This window comes from Pelobates fuscus, chromosome 12 (genome assembly GCF_036172605.1).
Source record: "Pelobates fuscus isolate aPelFus1 chromosome 12, aPelFus1.pri, whole genome shotgun sequence".
NCBI classification, from domain to species: domain Eukaryota; kingdom Metazoa; phylum Chordata; class Amphibia; order Anura; family Pelobatidae; genus Pelobates; species Pelobates fuscus.
Window position 1 is genome coordinate 2,716,788 of NC_086328.1, and position 22,927 is coordinate 2,739,714.

The window sequence follows — 22,927 nt, forward strand, 5'->3', positions numbered from 1 at the left end:
TGTGGGGTGTGGATCCACCTTAGTGATTGTGTTTTGTCGTCGGTAAAGCCGGAGCTCGGAGGCCATGCGACTGTCTCCTTCGCTTGTCAGGCCACGCCCCCCTATATTTATTTTTTAACTTGAGGTCTCTGGTTTATATCTAATGGATTTCTATGGTATTTTATATGTATTATTTTTTATGAGTATTGTTGGACTGTTTATGGAATAATGCATATTTTATTATATTTTATTTCTCTTATATGGACTTTTGAGGACTATGTGACTTAAAAACGGAAGTGGAACGCATATGCCTTCCACGGCCGAATACAGGAAATAGGAACGCAACTTTTCCCATGACCGGAACGGGATGACGTGATCAGCATTCTGAAAAAGAGGCTTGATACACACACGAATAACATGGAAGCGAGGCTTGAATTTGAAGACCGACCAGGTGGATTACATCACATACTCCCCCGGATTGGCACTCTGGGAGGAGTAGGAGGTATTTTTATAGGCTGAAATAAAGCGGAACTGTACTACACAAGCTGGATGCCCCTGACTAAGTCGACACAGATGAAATGCGTAGGGCGGCTGGACAACTTTGTTATCTTATTTATTGTTTTTACTCTTACTTGCACCATTTGTGGTCTCTTTTTATATTGTAGGTTGTGTTTTTTTGTCTTTACAGGTGGTCCTCGTTCTGCGACCTACCTGTTTTACGATGGCTCGAACTTACGACCAGCTCTCTCGCGGGGTGGTAAATGCGAGCTGTCGTGTGAACTGGAGGGATTCCCTGCTCTGCTGCCTTCTATGTTCGAGGATATTTTCCCGAACATAGACAAACGCACCAGAGCGGGGAATCCCTTAAACTATGTTCGGAAAAATTTACCCGAACATAGATTAGAGTGATTCCCTGCTCTATTGCATTAGTCTATGGTCAGGGACATTTCCCCGAAAATAGAAGAACGCAGCAGAGCAGGGAATCCCTTAAAGCCTCACTTACCGACTAATTTGTTCTACGACCGGGTCGTAGGAACGGAACCGGTCGTTAAGTGAGGAGTGTCTGAACTCAAACAGCTCTGTAGCAGGAAGGTAGTGAGACTGGTGGTGTCAGACAGATCTTATGTGCGGTCAGCCTGAGCATTATCTCTAACAGACTAACTCCGTGAATGAACCAGCCTCTAGGAAGTGTAGAATGTGTGACAAATCTTGTGCCACGCCAGATGATACGTACCATACACACACACACACGCTATGACAGTATTTGCTGAGAGTTAAAATTAAGCCCCAGTCAATGCAATCGCTCTCTTTCCTAAACAGCTGAAAGAGAATAGCGTGACATACAGTATCCCACACTCCTCTGTATCGCTATTATATTCAGGAGGAATTGTGTGAGATAAAGTGTAACTGATGACACATTGATATCAGATGTAACTACCCACCACACAAACAGCAGAAATATGTGGTTTATCCAAACCTTGCATTTTAACTAAATCTCCTAAATGGACCATGTGTAAAAGTTCCCCTTTTACTGATTATCATATGCAGTCATGCACACAAACAAGGTTAGTCAAAAAAGTGAGAATTCAAAGTGATTTTCAAATGTAAGGTCAAAGTATCCAAAGTGGATAGATTCTCGATTTCAGCCTTGCTTTCAGTTCAGCTAGTCTGGCCTTAAAGGGACACTTTAATCTCATTAAAGTGGTTTAGGTGCAGTGCCCCTATCTGTAAACCATCTGAGAAGCTGCAGTAATTACATTGCAGGGTTAACTCCACCTCTAGTGACGGACTTCAAGACAGGACGCTTCCAGGTCCCATGTGGATTTTTACTTTGCTGTCCGACGTTCCCAGTCCCCATACTTAGCAATTAGTTCAATGCTTTCCTATGAGGACACTTTAATGGGCACTTGTGCTTTATGTCCCACCATCACAATGACACTGTAGTAGGAGAAGACCTGGCCAGCCTAAGAGGCCTCAGGCACTGGAAAAAAAGGAAAGTAAAATATTTAAGATATTTAATTTTGAACAGGGGTGTGGGGGACTATTAACTTAGGGACAGTAATTGGAAGGAGGGAACTGTGTTACTGAGAGCAGAATAGATACTGTGCAGCGTTACCACTGACCGCTATAGCTCCTGGGATTCACGTCCTCAGTTTGTTGCTTTAAATGCGCATTGAAACATCCAGTCATCAAGCAGAACGGCAGACACCAGGATAGATATTGGGCAGCTTTTATTCTGTGTTTGTGATCAGTAATTTGAGATGTGTTGCTTGTATCTGAAACAGTATGTAAGAAATTGTGTAGTTTTATATCATGTTAACGATCAGTTAAATGAGGCTGATCGATTCTCTTCGATCGGGGATCAGTAAAATGAGGCGATCGATTCTCCTCAATCGTGGATCAGTAAAATGAGGCGATCGATTCTCCTCAATCGGGGATCAGTAAAATGAGGCGATCGATTCTCCTCGATCGAGGATCAGTAAAATGAGGCTATCGATTCTCCTCGATCGGGGATCAATAAAATGAGGCTATCGATTCTCCTCAATCGGGGATCAGTAAAATGAGGTGATCGATTCTCCTCGATCGGGGATCAGTTAAATGAGCCGATCGATTCTCCTCGATTGGGGATCAGTAAAATGAGGCGATCGATTCTCCTCGATCGGGGATCAGTAAAATGAGGCGATCGATTCTTCTCGATCGGGGATCAGTAAAATGAGGTGATCGATTCTCCTCGATCGGGGATTAGTAAAATGAGGTGAACAAACAGGTTTAAAGGTTAACAAATTTAAACCTATTTAGTTTAGAAAAACGTCGCCTGAGAGGGGATATGATAACATTATACAAATATATTCGAGGCCAATACAAACCATTGTGTGGAAATCTATTCACAAACCGGACTTTACATAGGACACGAGGTCATGCGTTTAGATTAGAAGAAAGAAGATTTTGTCTAAGGCAAAGGAAAGGTTTTTTTACTGTAAGAACAATCAGGATGTGGAATTCTCTGCCTGAAGAAGTGGTTTTATCAGAGTCCATACAGATGTTCAAACAGCTACTAGATGCATACTTGCAAAAACAGAATATTCAAGGATATAATCTTTCAATGTAGGGTAATAACTGCTTGATCCAAGGATAAATCTGACTGCCATTCTGGGGTCAAGAAGGAATTTTTTTCCTAGCTTGTTGCAAAATTGGAAGTGCTTCAAACTGGTTTTTTTTTTTGCCTTCTTTTGGATCAACAGCAAAAAACATGTGAGGAAGGCTGAACTTGATGGACGCAAGTCTCTTTTCAGCTATGTAACTATGTAACTATGTGATCGATTCTCCTCGATCAGGGATCCGTAAAATGAGGTGATCGATTCTCCTCGTTTAGGGATCAGTAAAATTAGGTGATCGATTCTCCTAGATCAGGGATCAGCAACCCATGACCCTCCAGTTGCCTTTGCATGGTATTCAAGGCTGCCAGAGCCAAACAGCCTCTGGACCATCAGGAGTTCAAATGGGACTTCAGCCATCTCCTAGTGCAAACCGAGCGGTGGAAAATCCTCAGTTTACACATTGCAGCACTTACAGGAAGTTATCTCAGATCAAATAATTCCAGCACTTGTGATCGGGAATCCACACTAAAGTGAATTAGCCAGCAGTAGCTATTGCAGCTCCTGCCTTTGACCTGTACTTGGCAAGCCCGGTCCCCACTGAAAGTTACCCACACGGCTAGATATACACAGATCTTCAGAAAAAAACACCCACTTCATACAAATAAACAGCCCACAAACACACCACCACTCACAATCCACATACATGCACATAACCCAACAAGCAGCCTCACACACACAATGTGACAAATCATCCATACACAGCCCACATTCATAGGTATTATGCACAACACCAAAGACTACTCAAATGTATACTGTACAATATAAGCCAACATACACACAAATACAATGCTACAAAGCAACTGCAGCAGAATACACACCTCAATTTACACCAAGGGACTTCAAAATCTTGTTTTGGCACCGTACTACTAAAAGGTTGCCTACCCCTGTCCTAGATGGTATAATATAAATGCATTGTAATTCTAAAGATTATCCAATCATTAGTCAAATTCACTAGACAATAAAGCAGAGACTCTGAATACATGTTATCAAGCTGATATATTGTGTGTTTTTCATCTAGTGTTTAAAGCCGTTCTGCCACAGGAGCGATTTCCAGCAGATTAGGAAGATAAAGGTCATGTACATGAGCACAGCAAAATGCAAACCCTCATAATAACAGTACATTAATCTATAACCTCTGTTTGAGATCACCAATCTGATCCATAAAAGGCTTAGAGATTAACACTTGATATTGTTTGATGTAAAAAAAATAAGGTAAATTGCAAAGACGTTTTAGAGAAATCCATTTTGAAAACTGGCTTAAAAATGGAGCATAAAGAGTGGTTAAGCGAAAGTTCTCGACTTGGACAAAAGTGAAGCATATCAACCCCCTACCCTGAATGTACTTATGTTCTAACATACATACATATTATATATATATACACACACACACACCAAATAAGTTGTGGTGGGAAAAAAATGTGGATGAAAACCCCTTCTACCTGAAATAAGTGCATAGTTAATGCAATGTTAAACTCAAATACACACGAGGCCAGCCATAAGACTTGCTTTTACCACAGAAATCTCACTTTAACAGTGCTCTTACTACTGCAAGGCATTCTGTGTAGGTGTATGCAAATTAACAAAGAACAACATTTTGTTGAGCTGATTTGCATACACCTTCCCATTGTACAGCGCTACGGAATTTGTTGGCGCTATATAAATAATAAAATAATAATAATAATAATAATAATATATATATATATATATTTAGGAATGTTTAATTTTGTCTCCTTAGAAATACATGGCAAGACCTCACTGTAAATATACAAGACAATTTTAGACACCTGCTTGCAAGGCCATTTTGGAACTGAATTAAATACAGAGGCTAAGAATTTTATAAGAGGAATCCCTTTAAGACTTGAGGATTAGAGATTTTGCCTCCAGTACAAAATTGAAAAGAAAGGGCAAAAAACAAACCATAGAATACGTACAATAATGTAATATATAGAATACCGTATATACTCGAGTATAAGCCGAGTTTTTCAGCACATTTTTTGTGCTGAAAAACCCCAACTCGGCTTAAACTCGAGTCAGTGTCTGTATTATGGCAATTTACATTGCCATAATACAGACTGAGGGCTGCAGAGCGGTTACTTACCTCTCCTGCAGCTCCTGTCAGCTCCCTTCTCCTCCGCGCCGGTCCGTTAAGCACCTTGGTCAGCTCCCAGTGTAAGTCTCGCGAGAGCCGCGGGGTCATAGTGCGGCTCTCGCGAGGCTTACAGTGTGAGCTGACAGAGGAGCTGCATGGACCAGCGCGGAGGAGAAGGGAGCTGACAGGAGCTGCAGGAGAGGTAAGCGCTCTCTGCCAGCCCCCTTCCTCCCCACTGAACTGCCAAGGCTCTGCAACACAAACACACACTGCATCACACACACACTGCATCACACACTGCATTCATACACACACACTGCACTCATACGCACACACTGCACTCATGCGCACACACTGCACTCATGCGCACACGCTGCACTCATACGCACACACTGCATTCATACACACACTGCATTCATACACACACTGCATTCATACACACACTCCATTCATACACACACACTGCACTCATACACACACATTGCATTCATACAAACACACACACTGCATTCATACAAACACACACACTGCATTCATACAAACACACACACTGCACTCATACAAACACACACACTGCACTCATACAAACACACACTGCACTCATACAAACACACACTGCACTCATACACACACTGCACTCATACACACACACACTGCACTCATACACACACACACACACTGCATTCATACACACACACACACTGCATTCATACACACACACACTGCATTCATACACACACATTGCATTCACACACACTGCACTCATACAAACACACACTGCACTCATACAAACACACACTGCACTCATACACACACTGCACTCATACACACACTGCACTCATACACACACACACTGCACTCATACACACACACACTGCATTCATACACACACACACACTGCATTCATACACACACACACACTGCATTCATACACACACTGCATTCATACACACACTGCATTCATACACACACTCCATTCATACACACACTCCATTCATACACACACTGCACTCATACACACTGCATTCATACACACACACTGCACTCATACACACACACTGCACTCATACAAACACACACTGCACTCATACAAACACACACTGCACTCATACACACACTGCATTCATACACACACTGCACTGATACACACACTGCACTGATACACACACTGCATTCATACACACACACTGCATTCATACACACACACACTGCACTCATACACACACACACTGCACTCATCCACACACTGCACTCACACACACTGCATTCATAAACACACTGCATTCATAAACACACTGCATTCATAAACACACTGCATTCATAAACACACTGCATTCAAACACACACTGCACTCATACACACACTGCACTCATACACACACACTGCACTCATACACACACACTACACTGCACACTCATACACACTGCATTCATATACCCACACTGCACACTCATACACACACCCACACTGTATTAATACACACACACTGCATTCATTATATACACACACTGTAAATAAATATTCAATTGATATATTTTTTTTAGGATCTAATTTTATTTAGAAATTTACCAGTAGCTGCTGCATTTCCCACCCTAGTCTTATACTCGAGTCAATAAGTTTTCCCAGTTTTTTGGGGTAAAATTAGGGGCCTCGGCTTATATTCGGGTCGGCTTATACTCGAGTATATACGGTAAGTAAAATAAACATCTAACACGTGATTTTTTTTTACTTTGAATAATGAAATGATCCTAAAATTATAGTCCAACATTTATAGTGCTATGTGTTACATGTGCTGAATTCACTGTGTAAAGCTAACTCACATACCACAGCGCTATATTTCAACATTGTGAAAAATGGCCCAATGGTGCGCCAAGGGTATTATCACGCATGTTATGCTATACACCTATTACAAGCCACAGTGATTAACACAAAGTTTCGCAAAATTACATTCATGGTGACATTTAAAACTTGTGCACCCTACGTTCAATGTACTTATTTAATATATGAGGCATATTTATCAACAAAAAGATTAGACGCGGACGTTGCACCCAGATTTGGTCTGTGTTGTATGTGTGACACTTAATGTGCTAATTTAATATATTGGGCATACCGTATTTACCAACACAAACATTGGAATGAAGATACACAATATGCTGTAGCCAGATTTAGCGCCTGGCAATCTGAAAATCTAGTAGGAGCATCTCTGTCAGTATGGCTTTCACATCCAACCAAACTAACACACATTGCTTGAATTCAGCTATTTGGGTGGGAGTGTATTTTGTTTAAGGGGAGCTGATATGAACTGCCAGTCTTCCATTTTAGCCTACAATACCAGCTGCGACCGCAATATATTGCCAAACAATGCAATAATCTTGATACAGACGATTAACCATGAATGGGACAATGGCAGATGGCCGAGTTAAAGCTGTATTATAGTGAACCGACATTAAACACTTAATACTAGTCAGTATAACAACCGTTCTATTGAATTTCAGTGTGTATATTAAATATATAATTACATACACAGGCACAGGTCAAATCTCATTAATGGGGTATATATGAAAACATGTACCAGAACGACAGATGTCTTTCTAACAGACCCTGTGTAGCTTGTGATAGTGAAGGAGTAGCTCTCTCCTATTCAAGACAGGCCAGACTCGTCAGATACATCAACAACCAACCAGACAGCTGGAAACACACAGGATTTATAAGAACCCACCAATCCTAGTGCCCTTCCTCAGAAAAAAACTGCCTGTAAGGGAGGAAGGTGTCAAATGACATTAAAGGTTTGGAATAAATGAAGCGCATAATTCTGTGTTTGGTTCATTTATCCAGTATCCGCCTATCTGTAGGATAAGAACGAAGTGCAAATGGCTTATGATAACAGGATCAACCATATGCCCAGGAGAAGGGACTGCGGAAACAGCCATCCTGGGGTATTAGGGTTAAGTGATGTCCTCTCTGTAAAATAATGATCACGCAGTTTGCCTACAGTGTAAGTTGCACATCCTTGATTTCTGAACATCCCCAGCACTCGACAAATGATTACAATGATAAGAAGTATTATTTGCACCTTGAGGTTAATGGTTTTTTTCACTAAACAACAGTGCCAAGATGATTTTAAAATCAGCAGTTTTGTATACATTTCACAAGTTTTTTTTTTATTCAGTATAATCTAGTTTAAATCTTCCAGCCTCAGGATACACCACAAGGTTAACACTCAGCCACCTTTCTCCCAAAGATAGGTTTTCTAACCCAAACAGGTTGTAGGTGAATCAATCCCGCTGTGTGTACAGAGTAAGAAAGCTCACGTAACGGATACATGAGAGCAGGTCTTTCTAGTGACAGTTCATGAAGAGTACGGGAATAGCGGACTAGAAGCTTTGTGTGTCGGTATGCCAGCCGCACAATAAGCTGGAAGAGTCACTCCTGAGACATACTCCACTGCCCTGACACACTTTTACTAAAACTTTCAAGATGCACACACATCATGCATTTAATAGAATAATAAAAAATAATAAGATTTAGGTTAATTTGAGAAATAGAGTCACAGAGGAATTGAGTATAGATCTGGCAAACGCTTTTATCTGAGTCCAATTCCCAGACTGTGTTGATGCTTACACTTTGATATGTAGATTTATGTCTAATTCTGCCCTAATTTCTCACTTACAGAGCTCCTATCCCATCTGGGAGGATTTTAACTCTAAAGCTACTAAACTACACTCCCAGCTCAGGTGAGTCAGACTCTGTGCAGAAAATCTGGATATTCAGAGCTAATCATCGGACAATGACAGAAGAAGGCTTACACTGACAAAGCAAACAGGGACTCAGCAAAAATAATTTTCCATATGAAATTTAAAGGGACACTATAGTCACCAAAACAACTTTAGCTTTATGAAACAGTTTTGGTGTATAGATCATGCCTCTGCAGTCTCAATGCTTCATTATCTGCCATTTAGGAGTTAAATCACTTTGTTTATTAACCTTAGTCACACCTCCCTGCATGTGACTTGCACAGCCTTCCTAAACACTTCCTGTAAAGAGTCATGTAATGTTTATCCTTCCTTTATTGCAAGTTCTGTTTAATTAAGATTTTCTTATCCCCTGCTATATTAATAACTTGCTAGACCCTGGAAGAGCCTCCTGTATGTGATTCAAGTTCAATTTACAGAGCAAGAGATAAAATAGTTTAAGGTAAATTACATCTGATTGAAAGTGAAATCATTTTTTTCATGCAGGCTGTGTCAATCAGAGCCAGGGGCGGTGTGGCATGGGCTGCATAAACAGAAACAAGGTGATGTAACTCTTAAATGGCAGCGAATTGAGCAGTGAAACCTGAGAGGCATGATCTATACACTAAAATTGCTTTGTTAAGCTAAAGTTGTTTAAGTGACTATAGTATTCCTTTAATAACAGCATTATACCCAAATTCAGGCTCAACAAAGGCCGGGACCCAGGTTTCCATGGCAACCATGAAAAGTCATGCCATGCTCAGCTTTTTGTTTCCATTGCAGAGGCATTATAACACAAGGACTACAGGAGCAGTAGCTACAGCCCACACTATTAACCAGGTCCAGTCACAAAGAAGCTCATAACACTGATTAGCTTAACCCCTTAGGGACACATGACATGTCTGACACGTCATGATTCCCTTTTATTCCAGAAGTTTGGTCCTTAAGGGGTTAAAGGGACACTATAGGCACTCAGACCTCTTCAGCTCATTGAAGGGGTCTGGGTGCAGTCTCCCAGATCCCTTAAAGGAACACTAAAGGGTCAGGAACACAAACATGTATTTCATGTTTAAAGTGACACTCCAGTGCCAGGAAAACAATCAGCTTTCAATGCTTTCCTATGGAGATTTTAGCGACACTGGAGGTCCTCACATAGCATGAGGACATCCAGTGGCGCTATAGCACAGAAAACCTGTGCTATGAACCAGGAAGTGCCCTCTAGTGGCTGTCTAGTACACAGCCACTAGGGGAGGAGTTAACCCTGCAAGGTAATTATTGCAGTTTATAAAAACTGCAATAGTTACAGTTGCAGGGTTAAGGGTAGTGGGACTTGGCACCCAGACCACTCCAATGGGCAGAAGTGGTCTGGGTGCCTGGAGTGTCCCTTTAAAACCACCTTTTAGGAAAGTATTGGATTGGCTGAGACTGTCAAGGGGGCAGAGCAAACACAGCCCGGGCTAATGCGCATCTCCTCACAGATGTTCATTGAATCAGTGCATTTCTATGAGGGACGTTCTGTGTCTCTATGCAGAGTGTGGAGAAACTGAATGTCAGTGCTGCACATTGTGCCCCAGAAAGCACTTCTAGTAGCCATCTGAGGAGTGGCCAGTGGAGTTATCACTAGATTGGATAAAAACAAGGGGGTAGGTGCAGCGCTTTAGTAATCCTTGACAAGGTATATGTGAAGAGAACCAGAGAAGGAATAATAGTGTAGTATTTAAAACTGTAGTGGTGATAAGTAAAATAAAAGATGTGCACTCACACTTTCCTGGAGCTTCAATACAGCTCCAGTGTATGCGCCTGGGCGGAATAATCCCCGCCTATGGATCAAGTGCAGAGGTAATTCTTCGAGTTATAGGTGTGGTAGGAGGTATCCTCATAAAAAAATCGTATATGGTGAAGTATGTAGAGCTATGAAGCAAGGGTAGGTAAAAACTATAAAATGTGCCGTGAAACCTGGCTCATCTGATAGCGCTTGAAGTGGTATGATCCCCACTCAAGGATACAGGTGTAAATGCAAATTCTTCCCTCCGTGTATATGTGGAGAAAAACAAACAGAACCACAATAGTGTACACCGTAAAAAAGGAGTGTAAGCAGAAATAAATAATTTAAGCCTACTCATATGCTAATGAGCAAGTTCCGGTTTGCTCAATCCAAAGCGCTTGGGTGGTATGATCCCCACCAGGGATATAGCTCCAAACAATCCGACAGCAGCAAAGTTAGGTCCAATTAAAATAGTACTTTAATGTTAAAAAATATATAATAAAGGAAATACAATATATAATAAAATAGTGATAAAAAGTTATAAACAATACACTTAACACGTTTCTCCTTGGATAGCCTACGACCCTTTAAAAACCCTTTATTTACCTACCTTATCCCAGCGTCGATGTCCCTCTGCTCTGGGTTGATGCTCTCTCTGATGTCCCACAACGAGCAGGCGCTAATGCACATGTGCGGTACATGCCAGGGGCACATTAGACCTCCCTATAGGAAAGCATTGAATCAATGATTTGCTATGGGGGAAAATCTGACGCTGGGTGTCCTCATGCAGAGTGTGAGGATGTCTAGCATCAGATACCGGAACAAAGGTCTGTTTCAATTCAGGAAGCCATCTAGTGGCTGTCTGGTAGACAGCCACTAAAGACAGTCTTAGAGCTGCAATGTAAACATTGCAGTTTCTGTGGAACTTAACATTGTTTAATGTTTAACATTGCAGCATTGCAGGTTCAAAAGGGACACTGTACCCAGACCACTTCAATGAGCTGAAGTGGTCTGAGTTCCAACAGTGCCCTTTAAGCTTGAACATACCTCCTGGGAAATTAGTCAAATTATTCAAAAGGCTCTCTGGGACGCAAAAAGTACAGCGCAAATGAATGTGTGACATAAAAGCTTCAAAGATGGTCCAGAATACGTTGAAAGATTTGGCGCCCTGCGTCTTCTGGCTTTTCTCAAAACTAAAATCACCTTTGAAAGGGAAGAGATTTTAGGCCGTCAATGAGATTCAGGTAATGGCGATTCCAACAAAGACTTTGCAGAGTGTTTTGAACAGTGGAAGAGACGCTGGGAGAACTGTGTGAGGTCCCAAGGTGCCTACTTTGAATAGAACTGAGGCGTCATTGTCTTATGTACAATGTTTCTGGTCTCTTCTTCAATAAATGCCTCTATTTTTCATATTACATGGCTGGATACTTTCCAGGCATACATACATACATACTTATATATATATTTCTTGATAATATAAATCAAGTCTCGCACTCTGCCCAATCGTAGAAAAATATACAAAACAAACTACGGTGCTGTTCAGTGCAGAATACACAATAAATAAGAAATGAGAGCACTCGCTGGGTTTTTCAAACGATGTATTAACCAAAACAAAGGATCAACGTTTTGACTAACCTGTCCTTATCAAGATCAATTTACTCGTTTTCTTCCTAGATTCTATAGAAATATGTCAAGCCCTGCCCTAAGTAACACTGTTGATCCCAAGCAAACAGTCGGATGTACATCTGAAAGTAATCTCTGCAAGGGTCGAGAACAGGCCCGTTTTCTCTTCAAATGGATAATAGGAAAAAAACACAGTTCTCGATTTAATATTTTTGGATAAGCTGATAAGCTAATTATTTATCTTTAAAATTTCCCATAGTCTTTAATGGTGACTTCTGTAGATAATTTATTTGAAAAGTATATTTTCTATCAGATTGTGATCCTTTGAAAAACGTATCCAAAAATATTAAATCAAGGCCAGATTTAGAAGTCAGCATTAAATAAATGGTCACTGCTAGCGATGGCTGGTGTAAGTGACTACACTTGTTGGCAGTAGCTCCACAGTTTGTCAAGGCAGAGATTCCCCATAAGGCAAAGTAGTCTTACCCTGGACATTTGTCACAAATTCCTGGAGGAGCCTGCTAGCTAGCCTACTGCCCAAGTACTATGGCCCACATACAAAGTAGTCTTTACTTTGTCTTATATCCTTTGACTGCATTGGAATTTATTTAATTTTGGATATTTAGTAGATATACCATCAATGAAAACTTGCATGCATTTAATTATATTTTTTTTCATTGGGGATATATCTAAAATTAACTTGCAAAAGCTGCAGATGTCTTGTCTGCAGCCTTTGCAAGCCATCCTCTTCTAAACCCAGACGTTCTGTGTCTGTCCAATCACAGACTCCCAATGCAGCTCAATGAGAAGTCTTTCCAAGGGTGGTGCTCTGGGCAATTGCTGCCTCTTGAGTGTATCTTTACAGAGCTAACCAAACCGGGAAGTAACAGGACCGGTTGACTGACAACAAGGAGATGTAACAAGGTTCATTTATAAAAGTGACAATTTGTACTGAAATTTGCACTTTGTGAAAAATGAAAAACAGAGCACACACACTACACACAAAGTATTTTTAGCAAGTTAAAGTGCTTTATGGGTCAGGAGTGTCCCTTTAAGACCTGCACTGCAGGGCTTGGCTCAGGACACCTAATGGATATTCCTGCTTAGGAAAATCCAGTCTATAGCATTAGTAGGGTCAGAGACAAGCAGCCAGATGACCCCAGATAATAAAAAAGTTTGACTCCTTACAATGGATTTGAACCTTACAAAGGGTACTCCTGGCACCGTAACTACTATAGCAGGCTCTAGTGGTTACTGTACTTGGAGTGTTCCTGTCTATTGATGGACAGTGTACATTTATGATGGAGAATAAAAATGTGACACAAATATCTCCAATTTACAAAGTCATCTTGTAATCTTGGTATGAATGTGCTTCGCAAAGTACTTAAACCCATGAATAAGAAGAGTGCTCATTGATTATCTCCACTATAAATGAGGATTCACGGCTTAGTGGATTAATGCAAGCCTGGCCCATGTATAGGAATGGCACCCTGAAGAGGAGGGTATGAGTGGCTAGCAGTCAGCGAGGATTACATTCACTTGTGATGGTTAATATTTCCTATTACTTGGGCAATATGTGAATTCTCATTTTACTCTCTAACAGGACCACCGTGCTGGCTGCTGTTGCCTTTCTTGATGCCTTCCAAAAAGTGGCCGACATGGCAACCAATACCCGAGGTGAGGTGGCTTATTCCATCACTAGACAGAAAGACTCTTTTAATCACGCTTTTCTGCATAAGAACTCATTCTTGCGGATTGCTATACAGTAATTTTCATATCTACAACCAAATAAATGTTTCCTTTCTAAAAATATTAACTTTAATTGGATTAAGGTCTTCTACAAAATTCTGAATGCTTATTTTATACAATTGTTGCTGTGAAGAGGCAACCTATCTTTGAAGAAACACATTCACAGTATTTAGAACTACAAAGTAAAGCATCTGTGATAATATCTGCTAGATAGAAAAACGGTCAAAAATAGTCCTTTGGCATCCTATAAGAAAGCATGACTTTGTGACTGGATTCAGGGAACTAATGTAACAAAAGATAGAAACCTTGGATGAATATACAGTCTCATGCTACTTAACTAAAATGAATCCCTGTTTTGTGATGAATCCCTGTTGGACTGTAATGTATTTTACATATAAATGTATCTTTAGATTATATGCTTTTGGATGAAAATTCTATTAAAAAATTAATTATTTTGCAGGGGCTACACGTGATATTGGATCAGCGCTTACAAGAATGTGTATGAGACACCGGAGTATTGAGAGCAAACTGAGGCATTTCACCAAGTGAGAGCCTGTTTCACTGTCCAGATAATGATACATCTTGTAACATCAGAGACATAGTAACATCCCAGTCCTGCATGTCTCACACTAGCCATGACTTGCAGTGAATTTATGCTACGCAGGCACCACTCAGCACCAGTGACCGTTACCTGCAGGATGCTCTGTCTCCTTCATGCTTTGCTGCAAAGAATGTTTTACCAATGTTGCTAGGCTAATCTGTTTGTAATTTATCCAATTTAGCACACGTGTGAGATTAGATTTATTCTGTCCCCACTTGTATTCTGCCATAATGAACAACTTGTCTTCTCTCTGTCCACAGCGCTCTTATGGAGAGTTTGATTAACCCTTTACAGGAACGAATAGAAGACTGGAAGAAGACAGCGAACACACTGGATAAGGAACATGCAAGAGGTAGGTTTCCCAGCCGCCTCCCCACATCAACAGCAGAGGAACTTCAGAAGACGTTCTAAATCCCAAACCCAATGACTCCAGCTCTACCTTTCATCTAACGATGCTGTACCACTTGGCTCGACCTGTTCCAAACACAATGACCTATCAAACTATCATAGATAACTATGTCCAAAGCCTCTGTCCTTTAGTTGGGGTGGCAGAAGTCAATAGGTTTATTCACTGAAGTTAGAATTCAACGTGAATATAAAGAGTCCAGAGTAACTTAACTGGAAGCAGAGCTGACTTTACTATTTTTCCAGTTGAGCTATTTTGACCTTAAATTAGAGATTCGCTGTGAATTTCCCTTGAATTCTCACGTTAGTGAATAACCCTGTGAGTGTCTGAATGCCGACTGCTGTAAGAGTTTACATGAGAAGTCGTGGACTTCCGAGCAGACAGTATTCAGCATTAAGACTAATCTGCTGTGTCCTGCTCTACCAGTCATAATGCCTACTATCTACCTGCGAAAAATCTAACCGTATCTGTCTATTGTTCTGCCTCTTCCAATGCCGTTAATTCTACCTGTCCCAACTGTCCAACAAAAGATTCCCACCCAACCTACTGTTATACTCATTAACATTTCTACCTCCCTACCCATCCTTTTGTTCCCCTAAACCTCCTGAAACCAATTCCTCAATTCTCTCTATTTTTCCATGTATTTTTGCGGTTTCTGATAAAAGATTTATGCCCTTGCAGAATATAAAAGAGCACGTCATGAGATCAAGAAAAAATCCTCAGACACACTGAAGTTACAGAAGAAAGCTCGCAAAGGTGTGTTCTTCACTCATACCCCACCCCCAAACTCTTAGACCAGATCCTAGAATATACCTATACACACACAGTACCAGATCCTATAATATACCTATACACACACAGTACCAGATCCTATAATATACCTATACACACACAGTACCAGATCCTATAATATACCTATACATTATGGGGGATGTAGTCCACAAAATCTGGAGTGCCGAAGGTTGCCTATTCCTGTCCTAGATATACACCTACACACACACACACACAGCACCAGATCCCAGAGTATACCTACACACACACACATACACAGCACCATATCCCAGAATATACATACATACACACACACACACACACACACACAGCACCAGATCCCAGAATATACCTACACACACACACATACACAGCACCATATCCCAGAATATACCTAAACACACACACATACACAGCACCATATCCCAGAATATACATATACACACACACACACACACACACACACACACAGCACCATATCCCAGAATATACCTACACACATACACACACAGCACCATATCCCAGAATATACCTACACACACACACACATACACAGCACCAGATCCCAGAGTATACCTACACACACACACATACACAGCACCATATCCCAGAATATACATACACACACACACACACACACACACACAGCACCAGATCCCAGAATATACCTACACACACACACATACACAGCACCATATCCCAGAATATACCTAAACACACACACATACACAGCACCATATCCCAGAATATACATATACACACACACACACACACACACACACAGCACCATATCCCAGAATATACCTACACACATACACACACAGCACCATATCCCAGAATATACCTACACACACACACACATACACAGCACCATATCCCAGAATATACATATACACACACACACACAGCACCATATCCCAGAATATACATACACACACACACACACACAACACCATATCCCAGAATATACCTACACACACACACATTCACAGCACCATATCCCAGAATATACATATACACACACACACACACACAGCACCATATCTCAGAATATACCTACACACACACAGCACCAGATCCCAGAATATACCTATACACACACACACACACAGCACCAGATCCCAGAATATACCTATACACACACACACACACACACACACACAGCACCAGATCCCAGAATATACATATACACAAACACACACACAGCACCAGATCCCAGAATATACATATACACAAACACACACACAGCACCAGATCCCAGAATATACATATACACACACACACACACAGCACCAGATCCCAGAATATACATATATACACACACACACAGCACCAGATCCCAGAATATACATATACACACACACAGCACCAGATCTCAGAATATACCTATACACACACACACACAGCACCAGATCCCAGAATATACCTATACACACACACACACAGCACCAGATCCCAGAATATACCTACACACACACAAACACACAGCACCATATCCCAGAATATACATACACACACACACACAGCACCAGATCCCAGAATATACCTACACACAAACACAGAACCAGAATATAGAAAAAGAAGATGCTAATATAAAAGCACTAAATGGGGGAAAAATGTGAAAAATCCTTCCCCCACCACCTTAAAATTGTATACACTCAAAATCAGGGGTTCCAAGATTATGTATTAGGCTGCAACACACCTGTGTTTTACCCAAAATGTAAACACATAAATACAGATAAAGAAATATACTTCTATTGGTGGAGCGCCTGTGCAGAGAGACCTTGGTAGTCTTGAGATCACTCAGGCTCAGAATCACATTAAATTCAACTGAAGATATAGAATAGTGAAGTACAGTTTAGAGATCAAATAGATAAAAATACATGTACATTTATTATGTTCATAGACAATAAATACTACCCAAAACGGCAATAAACACAGAAAATGTGCAGTTGGAAAGCAAAAAATAATCAAATAAAATTTCGACAACAATAAAAACAACAATATAATAAGCTTCTTACGAGAAGACGGCAGTGAGTATATGCAGTATGCAAAAATATAATCAAATATATAATCAAACCTGCAAAATTTGTCTTTGCCTCTATACCAACACTCGAGTAAGAAGCCTGTGGGGAACACGGCACATTACAGAGAAGCTTGCTTTAACATCAATCCGTGGAGGATCCGAGCACTGCAGCCGGCTGAATATAACACAAAGTGTTCCACTGGGAACGAAAGGCTTGTGTGAGTAGCAGGTTCATACTGCATATACTCACTGCTTTCTTCTCGTAAGAGGCTTATTATATTGTTGTTTTTATTGTTGTCTAAATGTTATTTTATTGATTATTTTATTGATTATTTATTGCTTTCCAACTGCATATTTTCTGTGTTTATTGCAGTTTTGGGTAGTATTTATTGTCTATGAACATAATAAATGTACATGTATTTTTATCTATTTGATCTCCAAACTGTACTTCACTATTATATATTTCAAGAGATCTAAAGTGATCTCAAGACTACCAAGGTCCCTCTGCATGGGCGCTCCACCAATATAAGTATATTTATAGATCCAGAATATACTTAAACACACACAGCACCAGATCCCAGAATATACCGATACAAATGTATACAGTGGATGTCACAGTCAAATTCCCAAAAGTAAAGGGAAAACTGCAGAACTCAATATATTATAACCACATGCGCAGCTCAATGCTTTTCAAACAATGAAAAACATAATATAACTAGAAACAGGTTTCCATTAAATGAAAAAACAAAAACTAAACCGAAAACACCTGTATTACGAGACACAGTGCACTACACACAGGAAGACAGACTGAAAGCTAGGAGTAGTTTAATTAATAAGACAAATTCTATGGACGCACCACAGGATAAATCTACTGTCCTAAAGCAAGCCCTTTTTGCTTCCAAGACATGTCAGTTGGGGAAATTGGGCTAACCAATTGTTTACTGCTCTTTTTTGATACACTGGGCATGTGATAGCATTTTATCATATCCAACACAAGAGATTACCTTGTGCTATATGCTTTCTGCACTGATTAACCATTTCCTGCATTAATCATTTTATCACTGGCCTCATTTACATATTTAAATGTGGAGCAAACATTGTATCACTAATTAAACTGGATTTTTTTTTGCTAGTACGATGCAGTTTGAAAGGATGCTACTGGAGAAGAGATCCTTACTTTAAAAAACAAACACTCTAAAAAACAAACAAACACTCGAAACAACAAACACTCGAAACAACAAACACTCGAAACAACAAACACTCGAAACAACAAACACTCGAAACAACAAACACTCGAAACAACAAACACTCGAAACAACAAACACTCGAAACAACAAACACTCTAAACAACAAACACTCTAAACAACAAACACTCTAAACAACAAACACTCTAAACAACAAACACTCTAAACAACAAACACTCTAAAGTGCATCTGATCGTTTTTGTTCTCATACTCATGTTGCATTTTTGTCCACATCCAAACTGCTTTAGTTTTCCTTAAAACGACAAAAAACTACATTTTTCTACGGCATAACTCGGCCTGCTTTGCCACACTGATTGCAAAGGGCAAATCACTTATTATACATACAAGAAGTACATACTGAGCTCAACCAGTGAAAAATCAAGGCAAGTGGGGTTGTTGACATTACTCCACCCACAGTCAATCACTGTCCTCTTATTATCTGCCCCCTCTACCTTACAATAGCTGTAAATCACTTTACATACCGTAATAAAAGAGAATGCTTCAAACAGATGGTTGGGTTTAATAGAATGCTTAATGCTGGAAGGAGCATGGAGGTAGTTATGTTGGATGAATTTGTGGGTGTTGGGAGGTGGAGAGATTGGATGGAGCGCTGGGTATTGGGAGGTGGAGAGATTGGATGGAACGCTGGGTATTGGGAGGTGGAGAGATTGGATGGAGAGCTGGATATTGGGAGGTGGAGAGATTGGATGGAGCGCTGGGTATTGGGAGGTGGAGAGATTGGATGGAGAGCTGAGTATTGGGAGGTGGAGAGATTGGATGGAGAGCTGGGTATTGGGAGGTGGAGAGCTTGGATGGAGCGCTGGGTATTGGGAGGTGGAGAGATTGGATGGAGAGCTGGGTATTGGGAGGTGGAGAGATTGGATGGAGAGCTGGGTATTGGGAGGTGGAGAGCTTGGATGGAGCGCTGGGTATTGGGAGGTGGAGAGATTGGATGGAGCGCTGGGTATTGGGAGGTGGAGATTGGATTGAGCGCTGGGTATTGGGAGGTGGAGAGATTGGATGGAGAGTTGGGTATTGGGAGGTGGAGAGATTGGATGGAGCGCTGGGTATAGGGAGGTGGAGATTGGATTGAGCGCTGGGTATTGGGAGGTGGAGAGATTGGATGGAGCGCTGGGTATTGGGAGGTGGAGATTGGATTGAGCGCTGGGTATTGGGAGGTGGAGAGATTGGATGGAGAGTTGGGTATTGGGAGGTGGAGAGATTGGATGGAGAGCTGGGTATTGGAAGGGGGAGAGATTGAATGGAGCGCTGGGTATTGGGAGGTGGAGAGATTGGATGGAGCACTGGGTATTGGGAGGTGGAGAGATTGGATGGAGCACTGGGTATTGGGAGGTGGAGAGATTGGATGGAGAGTTGGGTATTGGGAGGTGGCGAGATTGGATTGAGCGCTGGGTATTGGGAGGTGGAGAGATTGGATGGAGCGCTGGGTATTGGGAGGGGAGAGATTGGATGGAGCGCTGGGTATTGGGAGGGGGAGAGATTGGATGGAGCGCTGGGTATTGGGAGGGGGAGAGATTGGATGGAGCGCTGGGTATTGGGAGGGGGAGAGATTGGTTGGAGCGCTGGGTATTGGGAATTTATGGGATTTCTCCTTGTCTGTACATTCTTTTACAAAGTGTCTTTCTCCTTTTCTTTTGCACTTTCTCCTTCCTTCGCTCACCTTTATGATTTCCTCACATTCTTCTTGCAGAAGTCCTTGGTAAGTAACTGCTTTTCCCTCATTTCAATAGAGAATACAATTAAACAGCCATATATTTTGTGAAACTTGTGAGTTTGGAAATTGGGCAATCTACACTATTCAGGGCATTACATTTACAACTTGTCACATTAGATTCCAATTCAGATGTATTATCTTTGAGCTACTATGCCACAAGATCATAAACACGGACATTTGTCTTTATATACCTTAAGTGAATCTCAATGACACATAGCGGTCAGTGTTTCTAGCGTAGACTGTAAGTCACTTGTCCCTATACAGGGAGTGCAGAATTATTAGGCAAATGAGTATTTTGACCACATCATCCTCTTTATGCACGTTGTCTTACTCCAAGCTGTATAGGCTCGAAAGCCTACTACCAATTAAGCATATTAGGTGATGTGCATCTCTGTAATGAGAAGGGGTGTGGTCTAATGACATCAACACCCTATATCAGGTGTGCATAATTATTAGGCAACTTCCTTTCCTTTGGCAAAATGGGTCAAAAGAAGGACTTGACAGGCTCAGAAAAGTCAAAAATAGTGAGATATCTTGCAGAGGGATGCAGCACTCTTAAAATTGCAAAGCTTCTGAAGCGTGATCATAGAACAATCGTTTCATTCAAAATAGTCAACAGGGTCGCAAGAAGTGTGTGGAAAAACCAAGGCGCAAAATAACTGCCCATGAACTGAGAAAAGTCAAGCGTGCAGCTGCCAAGATGCCACTTGCCACCAGTTTGGCCATATTTCAGAGCTGCAACATCACTGGAGTGCCCAAAAGCACAAGGTGTGCAATACTCAGAGACATGGCCAAGGTAAGAAAGGCTGAAAGACGACCACCACTAAACAAGACACACAAGCTGAAACGTCAAGACTGGGCCAAGAAATATCTCAAGACTGATTTTTCTAAGGTTTTATGGACTGATGAAATGAGAGTGAGTCTTGATGGGCCAGATCGATGGGCCCGTGGCTGGATTGGTAAAGGGCAGAGAGCTCCAGTCCGACTCAGACGCCAGCAAGGTGGAGGTGGAGTACTGGTTTGGGCTGGTATCATCAAAGATGAGCTTGTGGGGCCTTTTCAGGTTGAGGATGGAGTCAAGCTCAACTCCCAGTCCTACTGCCAGTTTCTGGAAGACACCTTCTTCAAGCAGTGGTACAGGAAGAAGTCTGCATCCTTCAAGAAAAACATGATTTTCATGCAGGACAATGCTCCATCACACGCGTCCAAGTACTCCACAGCGTGGCTGGCAAGAAAGGGTATAAAAGAAGAAAATCTAATGACATGGCCTCCTTGTTCACCTGATCTGAACCCCATTGAGAACCTGTGGTCCATCATCAAACAAGGAGGGAAAACAGTACACCTCTCTGAACAGTGTCTGGGAGGCTGTGGTTGCTTCTGCACGCAATGTTGATGGTGAACAGATCAAAACACTGACAGAATCCATGGATGGCAGGCTTTTGAGTGTCCTTGCAAAGAAAGGTGGCTATATTGGTCACTGATTTGTTTTTGTTTTGTTTTTGAATGTCAGCAATGTATATTTGTGAATGTTGAGATATTATATTGGTTTCACTGGTAAAAATAAATAATTGAAATGGGTATATATTTGTTTTTTGTTAAGTTGCCTAATAATTATGCACAGTAATAGTCACCTGCACACACAGATATCCCCCTAAAATAGCTAAAACTAAAAACAAACTAAAAACTACTTCCAAAAATATTCAGCTTTGATATTAATGAGTTTTTTGGGTTCATTGAGAACATGGTTGTTGTTCAATAATAAAATTAATCCTCAAAAATACAACTTGCCTAATAATTCTGCACTCCCTGTATCTTGCTTTAATTGTGTCATGGATGACAGGCAGAGAAACTAGCTTCCCAGTCCCGCACCAGCTAATACCCCTGAGCAGGTGAAGGAGTACACAGCACTCATGGAGAGGAGAGCCCAGGATATCTAGTGGGGTAAAGGGTAGCAGTCTAAATTAGACGCAATCGGATATAAAGAGAAAAGAATGTTATCCACGACAGACAAATGAAACCGTGTAATCATACTGGGAAGCTATACTTGGGC

The 22,927-nt window shown here is 41.1% G+C and overlaps 1 protein-coding gene across 2 annotated transcripts in view; it reads left to right on the forward strand.

Annotated features, from left to right (window-relative positions):
* The window catches only part of MTSS2 (MTSS I-BAR domain containing 2), a 78,120-nt gene that overhangs the window by 35,071 nt on the left and 20,122 nt on the right, over window positions 1–22,927 (forward strand). For both annotated transcript variants that reach the window (XM_063437974.1, XM_063437975.1), the window contains exons 2-6: window positions 8,899–8,960; window positions 13,949–14,022; window positions 14,555–14,639; window positions 14,956–15,047; window positions 15,783–15,857. In XM_063437974.1, coding sequence (XP_063294044.1) covers window positions 8,899–8,960; window positions 13,949–14,022; window positions 14,555–14,639; window positions 14,956–15,047; window positions 15,783–15,857 — 388 coding nt within the window. The remainder of the gene's footprint in view (window positions 1–8,898; window positions 8,961–13,948; window positions 14,023–14,554; window positions 14,640–14,955; window positions 15,048–15,782; window positions 15,858–22,927) is intronic.